The following is a 23,411-nucleotide window of genomic DNA, read 5'->3' as shown; positions in this document are numbered from 1 at the left end:
AACCTCATATGTCTCAATACATACTAGAAAGTATTACCAGCTATGAGATGTCCAGTAAAAAGTCAGGCATTTGTGTCTAGATTGTAAGAACTGAAAGTAAAAAATTTAAACATCAATATGTTGATGTTGGTTTGATTCTTGGATATAAATACTATTCCCTGGCCTGGAGGTGAGTGGCAGTGTACAAAGAGATAAGAATTGAGGGTAGAATTCTAGAAAATATCAATGGTAAAGGAACAGAAAGAATAAAAGATTCTTCCAAAAGAAATATAGATGAAATAATATTAGAGGTAGAAGGAGAGACATAAAAAAGTTTTGCAAGTCCAAGAGGAAAGGGTTTCTAAGAAGGCAATGTCAACAATCACAGATGCTTCTGAGAAGCCATATATGAAAGTCTGAAAAGAGATGATTTTATCTGACAGAAAAGAGCTTGCTGTTGGCTGGGGTAAGAACCATTACAAGGAAGTAATGGCACCCCAAGGCACAACTTCAGCATATGGAGGAGGGGCAAATGAAGAAGTGGAAACAAAAGGAAAAGGCAATTTTTCCTTTAAATAGTGAGTCTCCGTTTCATTTCACAATGATACAGTTTGGAAAGAACTTCAGGAATGGTGAACTAAGGACCTCCAAAAATATGCTCCTCTAAAAAAGAAACAAGAACACTGGCAAAAATCATCAAAATCACCTTTTAGAAAACACTGGAGGCATGTTTTCACACTTGTAATCCCAGCACTTTGGGAGGCCAAGGCAGGCGGATCACTTGAGGTCAGGAGTTTAAGACCAACATGGTGAAACCCTGTCTGTACTAAAAATACAAAAATTAGCAGGGCGTGGTAGTGTGTGCCTATAATCCCAGCTACTTGGGAGGCTGAGGCAGGAGAATCGCTTGAACCCAGAAGGTGGAGGTTGCAGTGAGCCAAGATTGCGCCATTGTACTCCAGACTGGGTGACAGAGCGAGACTCTGTAATTAACAAATAAATAAATAAAGTATAAACAAGAAACCACTGGGAATAAACCAAATGCTTGCAGCAATTCTTGGAGCATTTATTTGAGAAACATGGCTGAATCTTTGTAATAACAATGATTTTTGTGCCATTTGAAATTGTACTATTCCCATCCCTCTCTTCCTAGCTCCATGGCAGCCTTGAAAACCAACAGCCTCACATCCATGGAAACTATGAACATGAGCAGCTTACCAGTCACTGGAAGTTGAACACAGATTTGAAGCTCTGAGAAGCCCTGTACCCAAAGAAATGTCATTTTTGACTTGTCTTGAAATCCCCTGAAAAGCTTCATTCTCAGGGCTTGTTTTTGTTTGACCTGACTCTCTGTGTGCTCTACCCCATGGACATTTGTCAAAAGCAAAAAATTAAGACACCCAAAGAAATGAGAAATGACCCATACACAAGGTGAAAAAAACAGTCGATGGAAACTATCTCCAAGGAAACTGAAACATTGGATTTACCAGACAAAAACTTTATTTTTATTTATTCTGTATGTATGTATGTATGTTTTGACACAGAGTCTCACTCTGTCACCCAGGCTGGAGAGCAGTGGTGCGATCTTGGCTCACTGCAACCTCTGCCTCCTGGGTTCAAGCAATTCTCCTGCCTCAGCTGATCCCTGAGTAGCTGGGATTACAGGTTCCCACCTCTATGCCTGGCTAACTTTTGTATTTTTCACAGAGATAGGGTTTTGCCATGTTGGTCAGGCTGGTGTCTAATTTCTGACCTCAAGTGATCCACCCGGCTTTGACATACAATTCTTGAAATTGTTTAGTGTTAAGAATTTTAATTGTCTTCCTTAAAAGAACACTGCATAAACAGATGTATTATTTATTTACGCAAAGAAAAACAAATTGTACCCGGTATTTCTACCTGAAGCCAGGCTGGTCTTGAACTCCTGGCCTCAATCTATCCACCCACCTCAGCCTCCCAAAGTGCTGGAATTACAGGTGTGAGCCACCATGCTCGGCTCAGACAAAGACTTTAAATCAGCTATTATAAATATGTTCAAAGCACTAAAGGAAATTGTATCTAAAGAGTTAAAGTATGAGAATAATGTTTTATCAAGCAGAGGATATCAATAAAAAGATAGCAATTATTTTAAAAATTCTGGAGTTGCTGGATGCAGTGGCTCACACCTGTAATACCAGCACTTTGGGAGGCCAAGGTGGGCAGATCACTTGAGGTCAAGAGTTTGAGACCAGCCTGGCCAACATGGTGAAACCCCATCCCTACTGAAAATACAAATGTTAGCTGGGTGTGCTGGCATGCACCTGTAGTCCCAGCTACTTGGGAGGCTGAGGTACAAGAATCACCTGAGTCTGGGAGGCGGAGGTTGTGGTGAGATTGTACCCCAGCTCTCCATCCTGGGCAAAAGAGCCAGACCCTGTCTCAATAATAATAGTAATGATGATAATTTCTGGGCTGGGCATGGTGGCTCATGCCTATTATCCCAGTACTTTGGGAGACCGAGGCAGGTGGATCACCTGAGGTCAAGAGTTCAAGACCAGCCTGGCCAACATCATGAAACCCCGTCTCTACTAAAATTACAAAATTACAAAAATTAGCTGGGCATAGTGACAGTGCCTCTAGTCCCAGCTGCTTGGGAGGCTGAGGCACAAGAATTGCTTGAACCCAGGAGGCAGAGGTTGCAGTGAGCCAAGATCATGCCACTGCATTCCAGCCTGGGTGACAGAATGAGACCCCATCTAAAAATAAAATTCTGGAGTTGAGAAGTATAATAAAAAATAAAGAATTTACTAAAATTTACTAGAGGAGCTCAAGAGTAGATTTGTGCTGTCAAAAAGTAATCAGTGAACTTGAATATAGATCAATTGAGATTATCCACTCTGACAGAAAAGAAAAAAAAAATGAAGAAAAATGAACAGAGCCTCTGAGACTGTGGGACACCATCAAGTGTGCCAACATAGCAAAATGGTAATCCCAGAAGTAAATGAGAAGGGGGAAGAAAGAATATATGAAGAAATAATAGCCAAAACTTCCCACATTTGATGAAAAACAGTAATCTATATATTCAAGAGGTTTAACAAACTCTGAGTAAGATAAGCTCAAAGATTCATCACAGTCAAACTGTTAAAAGGTAAAGACAGAGAATCTGGAGAGTAGAAAATGAAAAATGACTATCACATACAACAGATCCTTAGTAAAGGCTGGGCACAGTGACTCACGACTCTAATCCCAGTGTTTTGGGAGGCCAACACAGAAAGATTGCTTGAGGCCAGGCCTGGCCAGGAGTTTGAGAACAGCCTGGGCAATGTAGTCAGATCTCATCTCTATCCAGATAAAAATAAAAAATTTAGCTGGGCATGGTAGTGCATGCCTGTAGTCCTAAATTCTCAGGAGGCTGAGACAGAAGGATCACTTGAGTCCCGGAGTTCAAAGCTGCAGTGAGCTCTGATCCCACCACTACACTCCTGGGTGACAGAATCTCTTAAAAAAAAAAAAAAAAGCCAGGCATTACAGGCTCATGCCTGTAATCGCAGCACTTTGGGAGGCTGATATGGGTGAATCCCTTGAGCCCAGGAGTTTGAGACCAGCCTGGCAACATGATGAAATCCTGTCTCTATAAGAAATACAAAAAATAGGCAAAGTCGTGTGCACCTGTAGTCCCAGCAACTTGGGAGGCTGCGGTGGGGAGGATTGCTTGAGCTTGGAAAGTCGAGGCTTCACTGAGCTGTGATTGTACCACTGCACTCCAGCCTGGGTGATAGAGCAAGACTCTTTTAACTCAGAGCGAGTGAGAGAGAGAGAGAGATTGAGATCCTCAATAAGATTAACATGAATTATCAGCAGAAACCATGGAAGCCAGAAGGCAGGAGGATGACATATTCAAAGTGCTAAAAGACAGACTGTCAGCCAAGAATTCTATGTATGCAGAAATTTGTAGTATGCAGGAATACTATGCTTTTATGCCTCGAAAATGAAAGAGAAAGTAAGATATTCTCAGATATACAAAAATTGAGAATTTTTTTCACTAGCAGACCTGCCCTGCAAGAAATGTTAAAGAGAATATTTCAGGCTAAAATGAAAGGACCATACACATGAACTCAAATCCACATGAAGAAATAAAGGGCACTGGTAACTACATAGGTATATTATAAAGTCAGTATTAATAAATTTTTGATTTGTAACTTCTCTTTTCTCCTGTGTGATTTAAAAGATAACTGCATAAAACAATAATTATAGAATTATATTGATAGGCATATAATTTAGAAAAATGTAATTTGTCTAAAACTAATAGCACAAAGGAGGAAGGAGGAAATGGAGTTATACTGAAGCAAAGTTTTTCATATAATGGAAATTAAGTTGGTATTAATCCTAACTAGATTATTTTGAAATAAAATATTAATGATAATCCCCAGACCAGCCACTAAGAAAGTAACTCAAAAACGCATACTAAAAGATACAACAAGGGAATTAAAATAGTGTACTATTTAAATGAAATGCAAGGCTAAAATGATAGAAAATATCTACCACAAAAGCAAGCATGAAGAAATAGAGAAACAAAAAATATTTAAGACTTATAGAAAACAAATAGCAAAATAACAGACATAAATCCTACCAAATCAATGACTGTGACCACATTAAATGTAAATGGACTAAACAATCCAATCAAATGCCAGAGATTGTGCTGGGTATGGTGGCTTATGCCTGTAATCCCAACACTTTGAGAGGCCAAGGCAGGAAGACTGCTTGGGGCCAGGAGCTTGGGACCAGCCTGGGCAATAGAGCAAGGCCCCATCTCTACAAAAAGAATTTTTTTAAGTAACCACGCATGATGACATGCACCTGTAGTCCTAACTACTCAGGAGGTTGAGGTGGGAGGATCACTTGAGCCCAGGAAGTTGAGACTGCAGTGAGCCAAGATCATACTGTGTCCGGAATTGGTGGGATCTTTGTCTCACTGACTTCAAGAATGAAGCCACAGACGCTCGCAGTGAGTGTTACAGCTGTTAAGGTGGCGCGTCTGGATGTTTGTTCCTTCTGATGTTCGGATGTGTTCAGAGTTTCTTCCTTCTGGTGGGATCGTGGTCTCGCTGGCTCAGGAGTGAAGCTACAGACCTTCGTGGTGACTGTTACAGCTTTTAAAGCAGCGCGTCTGGTGTTGTTTGTTCCTCCCGGTGGGCTCGTGGTCTCGCTGGCTTCAGGAGTGAAGCTGCAGACCTTAGTGGTGAGTGTTACAGCTCATAAAAGCAGTGTGGACCCAAAGACTGAGCAGTAGCAAGATTTATTGCAAAAAGCGAAAGAATAAAGCTTCCACAGTGTGGAACGGTACCCCAGCGGGTTGCCACTGCTGGCTCTGGCAGCCTGCTTTTACTTTCTTATCTGGCCCCACCCACATCCTGCTGATTGGTAGAGCTGAGTGGTCTGTTTTGACAGGGCGCTGATTGGTGCGTTTACAATCCCTGAGCCAGACACAAAGGTTCTCCACCTCCCCACCAGATTAGCTAGATACACAGTGTCCACACAATGGTTCTCCAAGGCCCCACCAGAGTAGCTAGATACAGAGTGTCGATTGATGCATTCACAAACCCTGAGCTAGACACAGGGTGCTGATTGGTGTATTTACAAACCTTGAGCTAGATACAGAGTGCCGATTGGTGTATTTACAATCCCTGAGCTAGACATAAAGGTTCTCCAAGGCCCCACCAGAGCAGCTAGATACAGAGTGTCCATTGGTGCATTCACAAACCCTGAGCTAGACACAGTGTGCTGATTGGTGTATTTACAATCCCTGAGCTAGACATAAAGGTTCTCCACATCCCCACCAGACTCAGGAGCCCAGCTGGCTTCATCCAGTGGATCCCACACTGGGGCTGCAGGTGGAGCTGCCTGCCAGTCCCGTGCCTTGCGCCTGCACTCCTCAGCCCTTGGGTGGTGATGGGACTGGGCACCGTGGAGCATGCGGTGGTGCTCATTGAGGAGGCTCAGGCCACACAGGAGCCCACGGAGGGGGTGGGAAGCTCAGGCATGGCGGGCTGCAGGTCCTGAGCCCTGCCCCAAGGGAAGGCAGCTAAGGCCCGGCGAGAAATCGAGCGCAGCGCTGGTGGGCTGGGACTGCTGGGAGACCCAGTACACCCTCCGTAGCTGCTGGCCCGGGTGCTAAGCCCCTCATTGCCCGGGGCCAGCAGGGCCCGCCGGCTGCTCCGAGTGTGGGGCCTGCCAAGCCCAGTCTAACCGGGAACTCCAGCTGGCCTGCAAGCACCTCGCACAGCCCGGGTTCCCACTCGCGCCTCTCCCTCCACACCTCCCTGCAAGCTGAGGGAGCCGGCTCTGGCCTTGGCCAGCCCAGAAAGGGGCTCCCACAGTGCAGCGGTGGGCTGAAGGGCTCCTCAAGTGCCGCCAAAGTGGGAGCCCAGGCAGAGGAGGCACCGAGAGCGAGGGAGGGCTGTGAGGACTGCCAGCACGCTGTCACCTCTCAATACCACTGCACTGCAGCCTGGGTGACAGAGTGAGACCCTGTTTCTAAAAATAAATAAGTATAAAAATTTTAAAAGTAAAGAGATTGGCCAAAAAAAGAAAAAGGAAGAAAACATAATTCAAGTATACGTTGTGTATAAGAGATATACTCTAGATTCAAAGACACATAAAGTGAAAGTAAAAAATACATCAGACAGTAGTAATCAAAGAGAGTTAGAATGGTTTCTCTAATGTCAGACAATTTAGATTTCAAGACAAAAGTTGTTACAGAGATAAAGAGCATTTTTAAGAGTCTCCAGATCCAGCTGGAAAATATATTTTTTAAAAAAGAGGGCATTTTACAATGATAAAATGGTCAGTCTATCAGGAAGACAGCAATTATAAATAAATGTGTACCTAACAACAGAGCCCACAAACACATGAAGCAAAAACTGACAGAACTAAAGGAGGAAATAGACAATTCAACAATAATAGTTGGACAATTAAATACCCCACTCACATTTTTTTGTAAATTTAATTTTATTTTAGATTCAGGGGTACCTGTGTAGGTTTCTTATATTGGTATACTGTGTAATTGTGGGGTTTGGGCTTCTAGTGTACTCATTACCAAATGGTGAACATTGTATCCAGTGGGTAATTTTTCAACCTCAGTCCCCTCCATTTCCTTTTTTGGATTTCCCAGTGTCTATTATTTTCATCTTTATGTCCATGTGTATTCCTTGTTTAGCTCTCACTTATAAGTGAGAATATGTAGTTAAGTGCTCCACTTTCAATTACAGATGGAACAACTAGGCAGAAAATCAACAAGAAATTAAAAGACTTGAACAACACAATAAACCAACTAGATCTAACAGAGATCTATAGGATACTTTACCTTATGACAACAGAAAATACATTCTTTTCAAGTGCTCATGGAACTTTCTTCAAGATAGACCATATATTGGGCCATAAAATAAGTCTCAGTACATTTAAGAGGCATAATGATGGAACTATGATGACATCTTCAGCCATAATAAAAATTAAATTTAAAATCAATAATTAAAAATTTGTAAATATTAAACAACAAACTTAAATAACCAATAGGTCAAAAAAGAAATCACAAGGGAATTAAGAAATATTTTGAGATAAACAAACACACAACACATGAAAACTTTAGGGATGTAGTGAAGGTAATGCTTAGAGAGAAATGTATAGCTATCAATGCCTACAATAAAAAGGGAAGATATAAAACCAAGAACCTAACCTTACACCTTAAAAAAAAAACTGGAAAGTGAAGTACAAACTAAATTGAAAGCAAGTGGAAGTAAGGAAATAATAACTAATAAAAATAGATAAAGAATAGAAAAGCAATCAGGAAAATTTTTTTAAAAGTTGATTCTTAAATGATATAATTGACAAAACATTAGTGAGACTGATTGCTACGGTCTGAATGTTTACGTCCCCTCAATATTCATATGTTAAAGTCCTCAACCACAAGGTGATGGCATTAGAAGGTGGGGCCTTTGGAAGGTGACTAGATCATGAAGGTGGGATGAGTGCCTTTATAAAAGAGGCTTGAGAGAGACCCTTCCACCCTGTGAGGACACAGGAAGAAGATGGCTGTCTAGGTGGAAGCAAGTCTTTACTAGACACTAAATCTGCTGGTGCCTTGATCCTGAACTTCCCATCCTCCAAATTTCTGTTACTTATAAGCCACTCAGTGTATGGTATTTTGTTACTGCAGTCCAGATGAACTAAGACAGGTGTCCCCATCCCCTGGGCTGTAGACCTGTAACCCGTTAGGAAGTGAGCTACACAGGAGGAGGTGAGCAGCAGGCCAGAGAGCATTACTGCCTGAGCTCTGCCTCCTGTCAGATCAGTGGCAGCATTAGATTCTCATAAGACTGTGAACCCTTTTGTGAACTGCACATGTGAGGGATCTAGGTTGTGTGCTTCTTATGAATCTAAGTAATGCCTGAGGATCTGAGGTGACAGTTTCATCCTGAAACCATCCCATTCAACCCCCTCTTCGTCCATGGAAAAATTGTCTTCCATGAAACTGGTCCCTGGTGCCAAAAGGGTTGGGGACTGCTGAACTAAGATACCGACTAAGAAATATGAGAAAACATTTAAACTACTAAAATCAGGAATAAAATAAGGACATCACTACTGATCTTATAGAAATAAGAATTATTATAAGGGAGTACTGCGAACAATTATATTCCAACAAATTAGATCAATTCAATAAAATTGATAAATCCCTAGAAAGATACAAACTACCAAAATTGATTCAAGAATAAAGAGAAAATTTGAATAGACCTATAACAAGTTAAAAAATTAAATCATTAATCAACAAACTTCCCACAAAGAAAAGGTGAAGCCTAAATAACTTCACTGGTAAATTCTAGCAAACATTTATAGAATAATTAACAGAAATTCTTCACAAAGTGTTTCCAGAAAAATAAACGAGGAGGAAACACTTCCAATTCATTTATTACTCTGTTACCAAAGCAGACAAAGATATAACAAGAAAACTACAGACTAATACCTGCTATGAATATAGATACAAAATATATTCAACAAAATACTAGTAAACCAAATCTAGCAACATAAAAAGGATTATACATCATGACCAAGTGGAATCTATCCCAGGAATGCATGGTTGATTTAATGTATGGAAATCAATCAATGTAATATACCATGTCAACAGAATGAAGGATAAAAACCACATGGTCAAGCCAGGCATGGTGGTACATGCCTGGAGTCTCAGCGACTTGGGAAGCTGAGGTGAGAGGATCCCTTGGGCCCAAAAGTTCAAGTATAACCTGGGCAATGTAGTAAGACCCTGTTTGAAAAAACAAGCAGGCCAGGTGCAGTGGCTGACTCCTGTAATCCCAGTGCTTCAGGAGGCCAAGGCAGTTTGATCACCTGAGGTCAGGAGTTTGAGACCAGTCTAACCAACATGGTGAAACCATGTCTCTACTAAAAATACAAAAAAGTCAGCCAGGCATGGTGGTGGGCACCTGTAATCCCAGCTACTTGGGAGGCTGAGGCAGGAGAATCACTTAAACCCAGGAGGCAGAGGTTGCGCCATTGCACTCCAGTCTTTGCAACAAGAGCAAAACTTAGTCTCAAAAAAACAAAAAACAAACAAAAACCATCCATATGATCCTCGCAATAAATGCAGAAAAAGCATTTGACAAAAACTCTAACCCTTTTTCATGATGAAAAACACTCAACAAACTAGGAATAGAAGGGGATGTTCTCAACCTGACTGTATTAGTTTGCTTGCACTGCTGTATCAAAATACCACAGACTGGGTGGCTCAACAACAGAGATTAATTTTCTCACAGTTCTGGAGCTAGAAATTCAAGATCAAGGTACTGTTAGGGTTGGTTCCTGGTAAGGCCACTCTTCTTGGCTTGGAGATGGCTATTTTCTGTGTCCTTATATGGTTTTTCTATGTGCATATGCAGAGAGACAGCTCTCTGGTGTCTCTTTCTCTTTTTATAAGGACACCTGTCCTATTGGATAAAGGCCCCACCCTTATGACCTCACCTAACCTTTATTATCTCCTTATAGGTCCTATCAGCAAATAGGATCACCTTGGGGGGTTAGGACCTCAACATATAAACTTGGGGGGAAAACCAGCCTATAACATTGATAAAGTGAATCTATAAAAAAAACCACAGAGAATATAATATTTAATGGTAAAAAACTGCATGTGTTTATTCTATGATCAAAAACAAGACAAGGATGTCAGTTCTCACTATGTCTATTCAACCTTGTGATAGGTATTCTAGCCAGGGCACTTAGATAGAAAACAAAATAAAAGGCATCATATTGGAGAAGAAAAAGTAATACTATCTCTAGTTGCTGATAACATGATCTTATATATAAAAAATCCTAAGGAATCTACATAAAATCTATTAGAACTAATAAGTTCAGTAGATCACAGTATAAGATCAAGATACAAAAATCAATTGTATTTTTTTACATTAGCAATGAATAGTCTAAAATGAAATTAAAACAATTTCATTTATAATATCAAAAGAGTAAGATATTTAGAAGTAAATTTAACAAGCACAAAATGTGCACACTGAAAACAAAACATCATTGAAAGAAAGTAAAGAAGATGCAAATAAATAGAAATACATATTCATTAACTAGAAGACTTAATATAGTCTTCCCTAAATAGATCTACAGATTCAATGCAGTCCCTATCAAAATCTCAACTGGCTTTTTTGTAGAAATTGACAAGTGTGTCCTAAAATTCAAATGGAAATATAAGGGATCCAGAATAGTCAAAACAATCCTAGAACAAAGTTGGAGAACTCACACTTTTCCATTTCAAAACTTACTATAAAGCTACAGTAATCAAGACAGTATGGTACTGGCATAAAGGTAGATATATAGATCAAAGGAATAAATTTTAGAGTCCAGAAATAAACCCTTACATTTATGGTCAACTAACTTTAACAAGGATGCTGAGACAATTCAATATGTTAAAATAGTCTTTTTGACAATGGTGCTGGGATGACTGAATATCCACCAAGTGATGAATATGTATAAACAAACTATTATATATCCATACCATGAAATATTATTTGGCCATAAAAAGGAATGAAGTACATTCTACAACATAGACAATTCTTGAAATCATTCTTCTAACTGAAAGAAGACAAAAGGCCACATTTTGTATGATTCCATTTATATAAAATGTTCCCAATAGGCAAATGCATACACATAGAAATTGCTAGGGGCTGGAGGAAGGGGAGAATGGGGACTGAGTGTTAATGAATATAAAGTATCTTTTTGGGGTTGGTGAAAATGTCTGAAATTATTAAGTGGTGGTGATTGCATAATCTTTTGAATATAATAAAACCCTACTGAATTGTTCACTTAAATATCTGTGGATTCAATAGTATATGAATTATATCTCAATTTAAAAGTGACCTAAAACATGATTGAATGATATGATCTAACAATCTGGATCTAGTGATATAAAATCAATTTATTTAATCAGCGGATATATACACTATCTTCTTCTAGACATTTGGGGATGTCTCAGAGATATCTGACCATGTTCCTCTTCCCTTCCTCCACAATACAGTCTCAGAGCCACTAGGTGCAGCCTGGCAAAAAGATTGTCTGCCCCAGAGTGGCAAGTTGGGGGACTGTGGTGGTCCAGAGCAGAGTGAGAAGGGGTCTGTTGGGGAGAGCATCCTGGGTTGGGATGTTGGGTTCCAAGTGGTGTGAGGAGGCCATACACAAGGCAGAGGGGGGTGGCAGTAGCATTGGGAGATTGGTTATAGACAAGGAGGCAGATCAAAAAAGTAAATATGTAAGGCCGGGTGCGGTGGCTCATGCCTGTAATCCCAGCACTTTCGGAGGCCGAGGCGGGCAGATCACGAGGTCAGGAGATTGAGACCATCCTGGCTAACACAGTGAAACCCCATCTCTATTAAAAATACAAAAAAATTAACTGGGTGTGGTGGCAGGCGCCTGTAGTCCCAGCTACTTGGGAGGCTGAGGCAGGAGACTGGCATGAACCCAGGAGGTGGAACTTGCAGTGAGCCAAGATCGCACCACTGCACTCCAGCCTGGGTGACAGAGCAAGACTCTGTCTCAAAAAAAAAAAAAAAAAAAAAAAAGTAAATATGTAGAAGGAATGGGAGCCAGGTTTATCACTGTAGTAGAAGAAGTTTACAAATATGGCAAGGGAGAAAACTATAGCTCAGGAACACTGTCACCCCTATAGCAATAAGAATGTTTAACACTGAGATCTTGGGTTTTTAAATACCATTCTCCATGAAAAGGAACTAGAGTTCCGTATTAATGTTTTCTCGCACTGCTATAAAGATATATCTGAGACTGGGTAATTTATAAAGAAAAGAGGTTTAATTGGCTTACAGTTCTGCAGGCTGTACAGGCTTCTGCTTCTGGGGAGGGCTCAGAAAACTTACAATCATGACAGAAGATGAAGGGAAAGCAGAAGCAGGCACATCTTCCTATGGCCAATAGGAGGGAGAAAGAGCGAAGTGGGAGGTGCTATACACTTTCTTTTTTTCTTTTTCTTTTTCCTTTTTTTTTTTAATTTTGAGATGGAGTCTCATTCTGTCACCCAGGCTGGATTGCAGTGGTGTGATCTCTCAGCTCACTGCAACCTCTGCCTTCCGGGTTCAAGCGATTCTTGTGCCTCAGCCTTCCAAGTAGCTGGAATTACAAATGCATGCCACCATGGCTGGCTAATTATTTTTGTATTTTTAGTAGAGATGGGGTTTCACCATATTGGACAGGCTGGTCTTGTACTCCGGACCTCTGGTGATCTGCCTGTCTTGGCCTCCCAAAGTGCTGGGATTAGAGGCTTGAGCCACTGTGCTCAGCCTACACAATTTCTAACAACCAGATCTTGTGAGAACTCTGTCACAAGACAGCACTAGGGGGATTATCAGGGGAACCTGCCCCCAATATTTCAACGTAGGTTCTTTCTATTTTTCCATAAGTGTCAGCTGGCTAAGAAATAAACAGAAAGAGTATAAAAAGAAGAATTTTACAGCTGGGTCGCCAGGGGTGACATCACATATCGGTAGGACCGTGATGCCCACCTGAGCCTCAAACCAGCAAGTTTTTTATTAAGGGTTTCAAAAGGGGAGGGGGTGTAAGAACAGAGTAGGTACAAAGATCACATGCTTCAAAGGGCAAAAGGCAGAACAAAGATCACATGCTTCTGAGGGAACAAGACAAAGGGCAAAGGCAGAACTACTGCTACTGATAAGGGTCCAACAAAGATCACAAGGCAAAGGGCAAAAGCAGAACTACTGATAAGGGTCTATGTTCAGCGGTGCATGTATTGTCTTGATAAACATCTTAAACAATAGAAAACAGGGTTCAAGAGCAGAGAACCGGTTTGACTACAAATTTACCAGGGCAGAGTTTTTTCCCCATCCTAGTAAGCTGAGGGTACTGCAGGAGACCAGGGTGTATCTCAGTCCTTATCTCAACCGCATAAGACAGACACTCACAGAGTGGCCGTTTATAGATCTCCCCCCAGGAATGCATTCCTTTCCCACGGTATTAATATTCCTTGCTAGGAAAAGAATTTAGCAATATCTCTCCTACTTGCACGTCCATTTATAGGCTCTCTACAAGAAGAAAAATATGGCTCTTTTTGCCCAACCCCGCAGGCAGTCAGATCTTATGGTTGTCTTCCCTTGTTCCCTAAAAATTGCTGTTATTCTGTTCTTTTTCAAGGTGCACTGATTTCATATTGTTCAAATACACATGTTTTACAATCAATTTATACAGTTAACACAATTATCACAGTGGTCCTGAGGTGACATACATCCTCAGCTTATGAAGATAACAGGATTAAGAGATTAAAGTAAAGACAGGCATAAGAAATTATAAAAGTATTATTTAGGAACTGATAAATATCCATGAAATCTTCACAATTCATCTTCCTCTGCTGAAGCTCCAGCTGGTCCCTCCACTCGGGGTCCCTGACTTCCCGCAACAGGGGATGGTGCTAAATGATTAGAACCCCCCCAACACCTGTAATCCAATCCCCTCCCACCAGGCCCCACCTCCAACAAGTTCCTTCACAAAATGGATTATTCCAGGGCTGGGGTGGAAAAAGATGACCCTGGAACATCTTTTGTGCCAAAACATAAGGAAGTGTATAAAGAATGATAGGGACATGTCAAAAGGACACAGAAGCCAGATTGAAGGGGCTACTACTAGCCAAATCTGGGATAACTTGAGCATCAAAATGAACAATGTTGGTGATGGATTATTACTTACTGGATAAAGCAGGAAACCGTGAGCCCATAATGAAATAAATGGATTTAAACAAATACAACATTCCATATGGGATGAGATTTTTACATAATTTCAAAGTGCTTTTCCAAAAAGTACTAATAACAAGAAATGTGATGGTATAAAGGAGAATTCTGGTAGGTAGCATTTTAAGCAAGTGACCTAAGTGAACATCATCAGTAATGGGACAACTCAAAATTATGGTCATTCTGTGTTATTCCTGTCCAAAGATGCATAACCTGAATCTAACCAAGAGGAAACATAAGAAACCCAACTTGAGGGACATCTACAAAATAACTGGCCTGGATTCTTCAGAAGTATCAAGGCTATGTGAAAGTCACAGGAAGACTGAGAAACGGTTCCAGACTGAAGGAGACATAAAAACTAATGTAACACGTGATTCTGAACTGGATTCTTTTGCAAAATCGGTGTTATTGGGATGCCTGGCCAAACTTGAAGGTGTCTGAGCGTTCGATGGTAGTAATATAAAAAGGTTGATTTTCCCATTTTCTCTGCTTTTGACGGTTATGTTGAGGTTATGTAGAATGTCCTTGTTTGTGGGAATTACACACTTACATACTTGGAGATGACAGGTATCCTGTCAACAACTTGGGGATGATAGATATCCTGTCAACAACCAGTACTTTTAACTGGTTCGAGAAAAGATTTTGTACTGTGCTTCCAACTTTTCTATAAGCTTCAGGTTGTTTCAAAAAACAACAAAAATGAAAAGTATCTGACCCTAAGGGGCCTATTTAGTGTAATAATTAAATAGTAAGAATGTTGTACTATAAATGTCTGGTGGTGGTGTTCATTGTGGGGCATGCGTGTGTTTGCTGCTATTTTGTATGTGCACCTGACACCTACCCATCACGCGGGCCTGGAACTCATGGCCCATCTGGAGCCAAACCTTCTGCTCCTTGGTTTGTCTCTTTAGACTTTGGGTCCCATCTGGGGCCCAGTTCAATACAGTATGGGTAAATCCCCATAGTTGATGTGGCCAGTATATTTGTAAAACCTTTAATATCTTTGAACTACATCTAATTTTTAACTTTCTATTGCTTTTGGTGTTCCCAATTTCAGGGATGTAGGAGATACTGAATTTAAAAGATAATAAAATATTTTAGCACTTAAGTGAAGACTAAAGACGGCCAAGGATTTTTCTTTTCTAAACTCTTCTATATAGTTACTTGTATAACATGTTAAAGAAAAGGTGACATTTGCATGAAATAGTTTTCCCTTGCATCATTAATCAAGCTAATATAAACTATAAGCACTATCTGTTGCTTACATTCTCACCATCAGCTATCCTGCCTTTTAAGCTTTCTTGAAATTATTTCCAGCTATTAATCTGTACTTGTAAATAACACAACTCAGACAAACTGGACCGCAGGGATCCAGTCCTACATAGCTGCCTGGCAGGAGCGGAAAGAGGCTGTAGAGCAGGTGGGGTGAAGGGAGTGGGAGGGAAGGCAGGCGCCCTTCCTGTCACTCAGTTCTGGTCTTTCCTGTCCTTCCCTCTTCCTCTATTCTCCAAGATTAGTTGAGTGTCAATTACATGTCAGGCAGGGTAATGGCACTGGGGAGCCAATGACGAATGAGATACACTCCGGGCCTTTTAAGGAGCACTGAATTTGTAGAAAGAGAGACTGCTGAGCTAGGAATTCAAGAATACTCTAATAGTTTCTACAAAAGAAGTCAGGCCGGGCACGATGGTTCACGCCTGTAATCCCAGCACTTTGGGAGGCCGAGGTGGGTGGATCACCTAAGGTCAGGAGTTTGAGACTAGCCTGGGTAACATGGTGAAACCCTGTCTCTACTAAAAATACAAAAATTAGCCAGGCTTGGCAGGCACCTGTAATCCCAGCTACTTGGGAGGCTGAGGCAGGTAAATTGCTTGGAACCGGGAGGCAGAGGTTGCAGTGAGCTGAGATCACACCATTGCACTCCAGCCTGGGAGACAGAGAATCTGTCTCAAAAAAAAAAAAAAAAAAAAAATAGTGCTATTAAACGAGAAAAATTGCTTCATGACAGGAACAAAAAGTCTTCAGGGAAAAGGTGATGTTTAAAGCCCCAACTTAGTTGCAGTTTTCCAGGAAATAAAGAGGAGAGGGAATCACAAGCAGAGGAAATTGAAGCAAAAGGCTGTGAGTCTCAGAGCGCAGCTTCTTTGGAGCTCATCGAGGGGAAGGCGAAGGCGAAAGGAAGGACTGTGTGTGTCTGAAAGTAGAGACAGGCTGAGGAGAGTGGGCCAGAAGGATCAACTGAGGTTGGACCTTTTTTTTTCCCCCTGCTCTGTCACCCAGGCTGGAGTGCAGTGATGTGATCTCAGCTCACTGCAACCTCCGCCTCCCAGGTTCAAGTGATTCTCCTGCCTTGGCCTCCCGAGTAGCTGGGATTACAGACATGCACCACCACACTCAGCTAGTTGTTTGTATTATAACTATTATTTTTTTGAGATGGAGTCTTTCTTTGTCACCCAGGCTGGAGTGCAGTGGCGTGATCTTGGCTCACTGCAACCTCTACCTCCTGGGTTCAAGTGATTCTCCTGCCTCGGCCTCCTGAGTAGCTGGGACTACAGGTGTGTGCCATTACACCTGGCTAATTTTTTGTATTTTTAGTAGAGACTGGGTTTTGCCATGTTGGCCAGGATGGTCTTGATCTCCTGACCTCGTGTTCTGCCTGCCTGAGCTTCCCAAAGTGCTGGGATTACAGGCATGAGCCACCATGCCCAGCAGGACCATTTTTAAAAAGAAAGCAGACAGGCTGGGTGGTGACTCACGCCTGTAATCCCAGCACTTTGGGAGGCTGAGGTGGGAGGATGGCCTGAGGTCAGGAGTTCAAGACCAGCCTGGTCGACATGGTGAAACCCTATCTCTACTAAAAATACAAAAATTTACTGGGGGTGGTGGTGCACACCTGTAATCCCAGCTACTTGGGAGGATGAGGCAGGAGAATTGATTGAACCTGGGAGGTGGTGGTTGCAGTGAGCAGAGATCGTGTCATTGCACTCCAGCCTGGGTGACAGAGCGAGACTCCATCTCTACAAACATACATACATACATACATACATACATACATACATACATACATAAAGCAAAAGCAGACAAAAACCAAACAGCAACAACAAACTCCCCTGCATGCTACGCTGAGGAGCTCAGACTTTATTCTAGGATGATGGGATGTCAGGGGAGGGTCTGCTGGAGACAGCCATGGTCACTTCCCTCCCACCACAAGGATTCTGTGATTCTCAGGAGCAGGAAGGAACTGCCTGACCTCTGTATGCTGGGAGAATGGCTCACACTCTTGCTTCACTGAGATCTCTGCTCAAACATTACCTCGTCCTCTCTTGCCTAACCTCACGAAAATAGCATGCCCAAGATTTTCTACTCATCTGCCTTAATTTTTTTTCCTAGTACTTCCCAAATATTTCAGTTATCTGTTTGTATTTTTTGTCTCCCCCACAGGTATATAAGCTCTATGACAACAGGGGCTTTGTCTTATTACTGCTGGTCGTCACGGTGCCTTGTACGGTGCCAGCCATGTAGAAAGTGCCTGTAGATTCTTGAGTGAGTGAAGGGCGATGCAAATCTCCCACAAATCATGGTCCAAAGACCTTGGGAACCCACAGACTCAGATTCTAGAAAGAGAACTTTGCAGTCCCCAAGGAGCTCTTGCAGCCCAGGTGGAAGGATGGTGAATAAGAAGTCCCAAGAGGCTCTCTAAGCAACAACAGCTTTCCAAATGAGTTGGCAAATCCCTACCCTTACAATCCTGTTTCTGTCTGTTCCCCAGAGTCAGCCTTTTATAATGGAAAGGCAGGGCTGAGATAATGTTCTAATTTAGGGTTGTTAGAACTTAGCCAAGGATCTCACCAGGGAAAGAGGAAGAAGCTTAGATCTTTCCTCTAAAATGCAGTGCAAAGCCAGAGCTTGGAATAGAAAAGCTGGTGTTTTCCTGAATGTCCATGAGACCTCAAAATGGATAGGCCATGTCCTTCAGGAGATCACATGGGTCTCGTGAAGCCTCAGCGTTAGCATATCACCTTCAGCTTCACAGCATCTTCCATGCTTGGCTCTGAAAGGAGAGTAGTGCATTCATCAACAAGCTTCATAGATAGGTGTCCATCCGGGGGGTGGTTCTTTGGATCTCTAGCAGTCCAGTGATGTAGAGTGGAGAGAGTTCAGAAACTTCCCAGGATGGGTCAGGTCTTCAGCTTTCCTAAGCCACATGGCTAGAATCACCTTAAATTACTAGAAAAACAGACAAATCTCAACTATCTGAAAACTGGTGGCCTTGTTTCTATATCTTTTCCATTTCAGAACCAATTTGTTCCTATTCCAGGCAACCAAAACCTCATGTCCTGGATATGCAAGGAAAACAGAGTCGTGCTTCTTTTGCCTGGCATATGAGTGCTTTCGAGGACACTGATCAGAGAAATTCCAAATGGGCTATTCTTGTTAGGCAGTGTAAGTCATCATTGCCAAGAGCTTCCAAACCACCTAAGCTGCCGAAGCTACCAAAAAAGGAAAAGGTATGATGTTTTGCTTTTCTAAATCGTCATAGAAAAAGTCAGGCTGCTTTAACATATAAATCAGGGACAGGTTTCTCATAGTAATACTAATAATCAGTTTTGTAGCTTTTTTTAACCTATCGAAGCATTTTGTAATTTATACTGGATTGCCACAGTGATGTTTATTCAGTGGGTAAGTAGGCATTATTCCCCTTTTATAGTTAAAGAAAACAAGAGGTTGTGTCCTCAGAATTTCTTATCACTAGGTTTAACCTCGAGAGAATGGCGACCCCTGTGAGTTCCAAGAGCTGAGAAAGCACCGTTTGTGAAATGGAGGTAAATCTGTAACTCCACTCAAAACCTCACAAACTGGTTAGCAGAGTAAGCTTATACCCGTTTGAATTCTAGGTTGTCCCCTAAACTATTTATGGAATCTTGGGCAAGTTGCATAATTTCCCTGTATGGGTTTTTATAAGTAAAATGGGGATTTTGGTATCTGTTTTGAATATTTTATAGGGTTAGGAGGAGAATTAAAGAATGTGGAAGTATATATTCAACAACTATTTCCTGAGGTCTGTGTACAAACCATTCGCCAATAATAGCTTTCTGTCTAATCCCACAGCACAATGAACTTTGCAGGCGTCCAGTTTTTCAATAGAGTTTGACAGCAGATTTCCATGCTAGAAAAAGGAATAGAATAGCTCAGGCCCATTCAGAGACTCCTGTTCCCTACACATAAAAAGACTTCTTGCTCTTTTGGAGAATCTTGCCAATTCACTAGAATATTACTCACCCTCTGTTGCCAGAGATCTGATTCATCAGCAAGCCATTATGTCTATTTGAGACATTCTGTGATGGCAGGAGACTTAGCTGTCCTCCTCAGTAGATCCTGACCTTAGGAATACTTCATATTGAAAAAGGGAACAGTTCGACATCTAACATTTCAATGTAGTCTGAATTTTGAGATGGGTCCAAGTGAAATGATTTATTGCAGTGTGTGTGGAGGAGGGCTTGGATTAGTTACTTTCTGTCACTGAACTAATTTTGTGTCAGATTAGAGCTATTACAGACTAAATTATCCCAAACGCCTCTATCATTCGCCAAATCCAGTTGAAATATTTTTTGCATTAAAAAATCTGTTAAAAGACTTCTTATTTTGATTTCAAATTTGTAGAGCATGTTGTAACAACAGCTCTAAGAACTCGATATACTCTTTCCCCAGCCCCATCTGTTGTTAATTTTATTTGCTTTTTTGTTCGCTTTCTTCCTCTCTCTCTTACACCATTTGAGTGCAAGTTGCAGACATGATGCCCCCCAACTTCTCTTGTCTTTTTTTTTTTTTTTTAAGATATGGGGGTCTCACTATGTTGCCCAGGCTGGAGTGCATTGGCTATTCATAGGCACAACCATAGCGCACCACAGCCTTGAACTCCTGGGTTCAAACAATCCTCCCACCTCAGCCTCCTGAGTAGCTAGGACTACAGGCACAGACCCTGTGGAATAAATGGTCTACAGGCTAGACCCTTTACTCCTAAATATTTCAGGGTGTATTTCCTAAGAACAAGGATGCTGTCTCACATAACCACAGTACAATTTATAAGATTCAGGAAATTTAACATTGATAGAGTATTATTATCTAATCTAAAGTTCATAGTCAAATTTTACTAAATAGCAGATGGTGGTGGTTCACACTTATAATCCCAGCACTTTGGGAGGCTGAGGTGGAAGAATCACTTGAGCCCAAGTTTGAGAGCAGCCTGGGCAACATAGTGAGACCCCATCTTTACAAAAAATATAAAAAATTAGGCAGGGGTGGTGGTGCACGCCTGTAATCCCAGCTACTCAGGAGGTTGAGGTGGGAGGCTTGCTCGATCACAGGTCTGCAAGTCTGCAGTGAGCTATGATTGCATCACTGCACTCCAGCCTGCGTGACAGAGAGCCTGACTGTCTTAAAAAATAACAACAACAACAGCAATAACAAAAAGTATTAACTGACGACCTTTGTAATATTCTGATCCAGGATTCAGTCTAGGACCATGTATTACATGGAGTTATCACGTCTCTTTAGTCCCCTTCAATGTGGAGGAGTTCCTCACTCTGGTCTTTTATAACACGGACATTTTTGAGGAATCCAGGCCAGTTCTGAATCTTTCAGTATGGGCTTGTCTGATGTTTCCTCATGAGTGGGTTCAGGTTACGTGTTTTTGTCAGGAATCCCAGATAAGTGACGTTGCCTCATGCTCAGTGCATCACATCAAGAGGCACCTGAGGTCGGTTTAACCCATTATTCCTGAGAGTAGTTGAGCACTTGGTCATACCCCTTCCATTCCAGAAATAAACAAAATACTGAATCATTCAAAATAATTTATCTTTTTATCAATGAGGCTTTCTTCTAAGTTTCCAGAGTTACTTTAGATACTCGTCCCACAAATCCATTTTTTGGACTGTCCTGCAGAATTTGTGTGGATGCCTCAATAAATACTCAACCCCCCTCTCTTTTACATGAATCCTCTTTAGGGAAAATAAATTGGAACAAATGTTCTTATATATTTGAAAGCAAATAATGAATACCACATGTGAAAAGCCTCCAACGCAGTGCCTCACACATAGCCCCCAGTGAGTGGCTATCATTACTATTCTTACTTGAGATGCCAACACATTTTCCATTCTTACACGACAAGAATCAGAACCATGCACTGAAAGTCTCTTAAGTAGAAATTTGTCTGTGTTACTGGGCGACTTGGGGGAAATTTTAAAAGCTTAAACCTATAGACAGTATCATAAGCTTTCCCATCAAAATAGATGGTTGAAAATGGGAATATTTTATATCCATGCTTTGAGTTTGGTTTTCCATGTATAAACTTAAGGTTAGAGAGCTTAATTACAATGTTTCTAAAAAGTACAATTTATGAGATTTAACAGTATGTATCATTCTTATATACATTTACCCAAAAATGCTCTTGAAAATACTTTTGGAAATCCATTGAGCAAGTCTCTAAACCACTTCTTCTATAATGCCCTAATCTCTCTTCTTAAATCACAAAATGTCTCTTAAGTTCTATCTTCTATTCCATTCATTATTTTCCCCTTCTGGATTTCTGGTTGTTTTTTTCCTTCATACAATAATACATTCATTATTTATTATTATACATTTCCTTCATACAATAATACATTCATTATTTTCCCCTTCTGGATTTCTGGTAGTTTTTTTCCTTCATACAATGCATATGTCATATGCATTGTATAATTTACGTGCATATGATAGACACTTTTAACGTAATTCATTTCTATTTCATTTCTTTGCTGGCAAATATTCTCATTGTCCCCCTTCATTCCAAAACACAGACTTCAGTCTCAGTGACTGATACATTCTTTTCCTCATCCACTCGAGTTTGAGAGCAGTATTCTCAAATTTTAAAGGTCATGCAAATCACTTGGGGATCATGTTAAGATGCAGATTATGATTCAGTAGGTCTGAAATGGGGTTTGAGATTTTGCATTTCTGTCAAGCTCCCAGGAAATGCAGTTAGTGGTTGCTGGTCTGAGGACCTTGAGTAGCAAGGTGCTGGAGGATTTGACAATGAATTGAATTTTGTGCTAGGAACAGGGGGGACTTGATGAGGGAAGTCTATTCTAGGAAGAACAGACAGGGCAAAGACAATAACCTAGCACCTTTGGGGAAGTACATGTGGTTCAATGTGGCTGGAATATAGAACACAGAATTATCTGGTGATGAGGCTGGAGAAGATGAATCAGCTGGGTCACTGGAGTGCACAGGGCTGGGCTTTTATTTAATTAATTAATTAATTTATTTATTTATTTATTTGAGACGGAGTCTCGCTCTGTTGCCCAGGCTGTAGTGCAGTGGCACAATCTTGGCTCACTGCAGCCTCCGCCTCCTGGGTTCAAGTGATTCTCCTGCCTCAGCCTCCTGAGTAGCTGGGATTACAGGCACTGGAATGAGCCACCGCGCCGGGCCTTTCCACCACTTTCAACGAAATGTTACCTCCTTCCTTCTCAGAGGGTTGTTTTCCAATTCTTTGCAACACATATTCAGAGACTATGTGACATCTATGTCAGCCTTTATGGGATAACTCTTAAGTTGGTACTGTTTATGATGTTAAAGATATTTGCATGAAAGTCTACTTCCTGTAACTTGGAATGACCATTTTCTGATCCTACTCAACTCCATTTTGGGTTATCATACCATATCATTGGACTGATCTCCTAAGTATCTGTATCAGTCAGGGTTCTCCAGAGAAACATAACCAATGATGTGTGTGTTGTGCATGTAGGAGAGCAAGAGCCAGGGAGGGGTGTTTATTTTTAGGAGTTGGCTCCTGTGATTGTGGAAGTTGGCAAATCCAAACGCAGCAGGGTGAGCCAACAGGATGGCGACCCTGGGAGAAACTGATGTTGCAGCTCCAGCCTGAAGGCAGTTTTCAGGCAGAATTCTCTCTCCCTGGGGGATCTTCAGTCTTTCTCTTAAGACCTTCAACAGGTTGAATGAGGCCCACCCACATTATGGAGGATAAATAGCTTTATTCAGGGTCCACTGACTTAAATATTAATCTCACCTAAGAAATACCTGCACAGCACTGGGCTGGGAGTGGTGGCTCATGCCTGTAATCCCCGCACTTTGGGAGGCCGAGGC

At 41.4% G+C, this 23,411-nt stretch overlaps 1 protein-coding gene across 2 annotated transcripts in view; it reads left to right on the top strand.

The window, feature by feature from the left end:
• SPMIP2 (sperm microtubule inner protein 2) overlaps positions 1-23,411 on the top strand; it is a 144,342-nt gene that overhangs the window by 102,398 nt on the left and 18,533 nt on the right. The window contains exons 4-5 of one of the 2 annotated variants that reach the window (XM_031010220.3): positions 17,712-17,813; positions 18,589-18,736. In XM_031010220.3, the coding sequence (XP_030866080.1) occupies positions 17,712-17,805 (94 nt within the window). In that variant the 3' untranslated portion in view covers positions 17,806-17,813; positions 18,589-18,736. Of the gene's footprint in view, positions 1-17,711; positions 17,814-18,588; positions 18,779-23,411 lie in introns of those variants that run through there. The other variant, XM_031010219.3, reaches the window with a different exon arrangement.

Source organism: Gorilla gorilla, chromosome 3 (assembly GCF_029281585.2).
Source record: "Gorilla gorilla gorilla isolate KB3781 chromosome 3, NHGRI_mGorGor1-v2.1_pri, whole genome shotgun sequence".
NCBI classification, from domain to species: Eukaryota; Metazoa; Chordata; class Mammalia; order Primates; family Hominidae; genus Gorilla; species Gorilla gorilla.
This window is presented reverse-complemented; position numbering and strand designations above follow the sequence as displayed.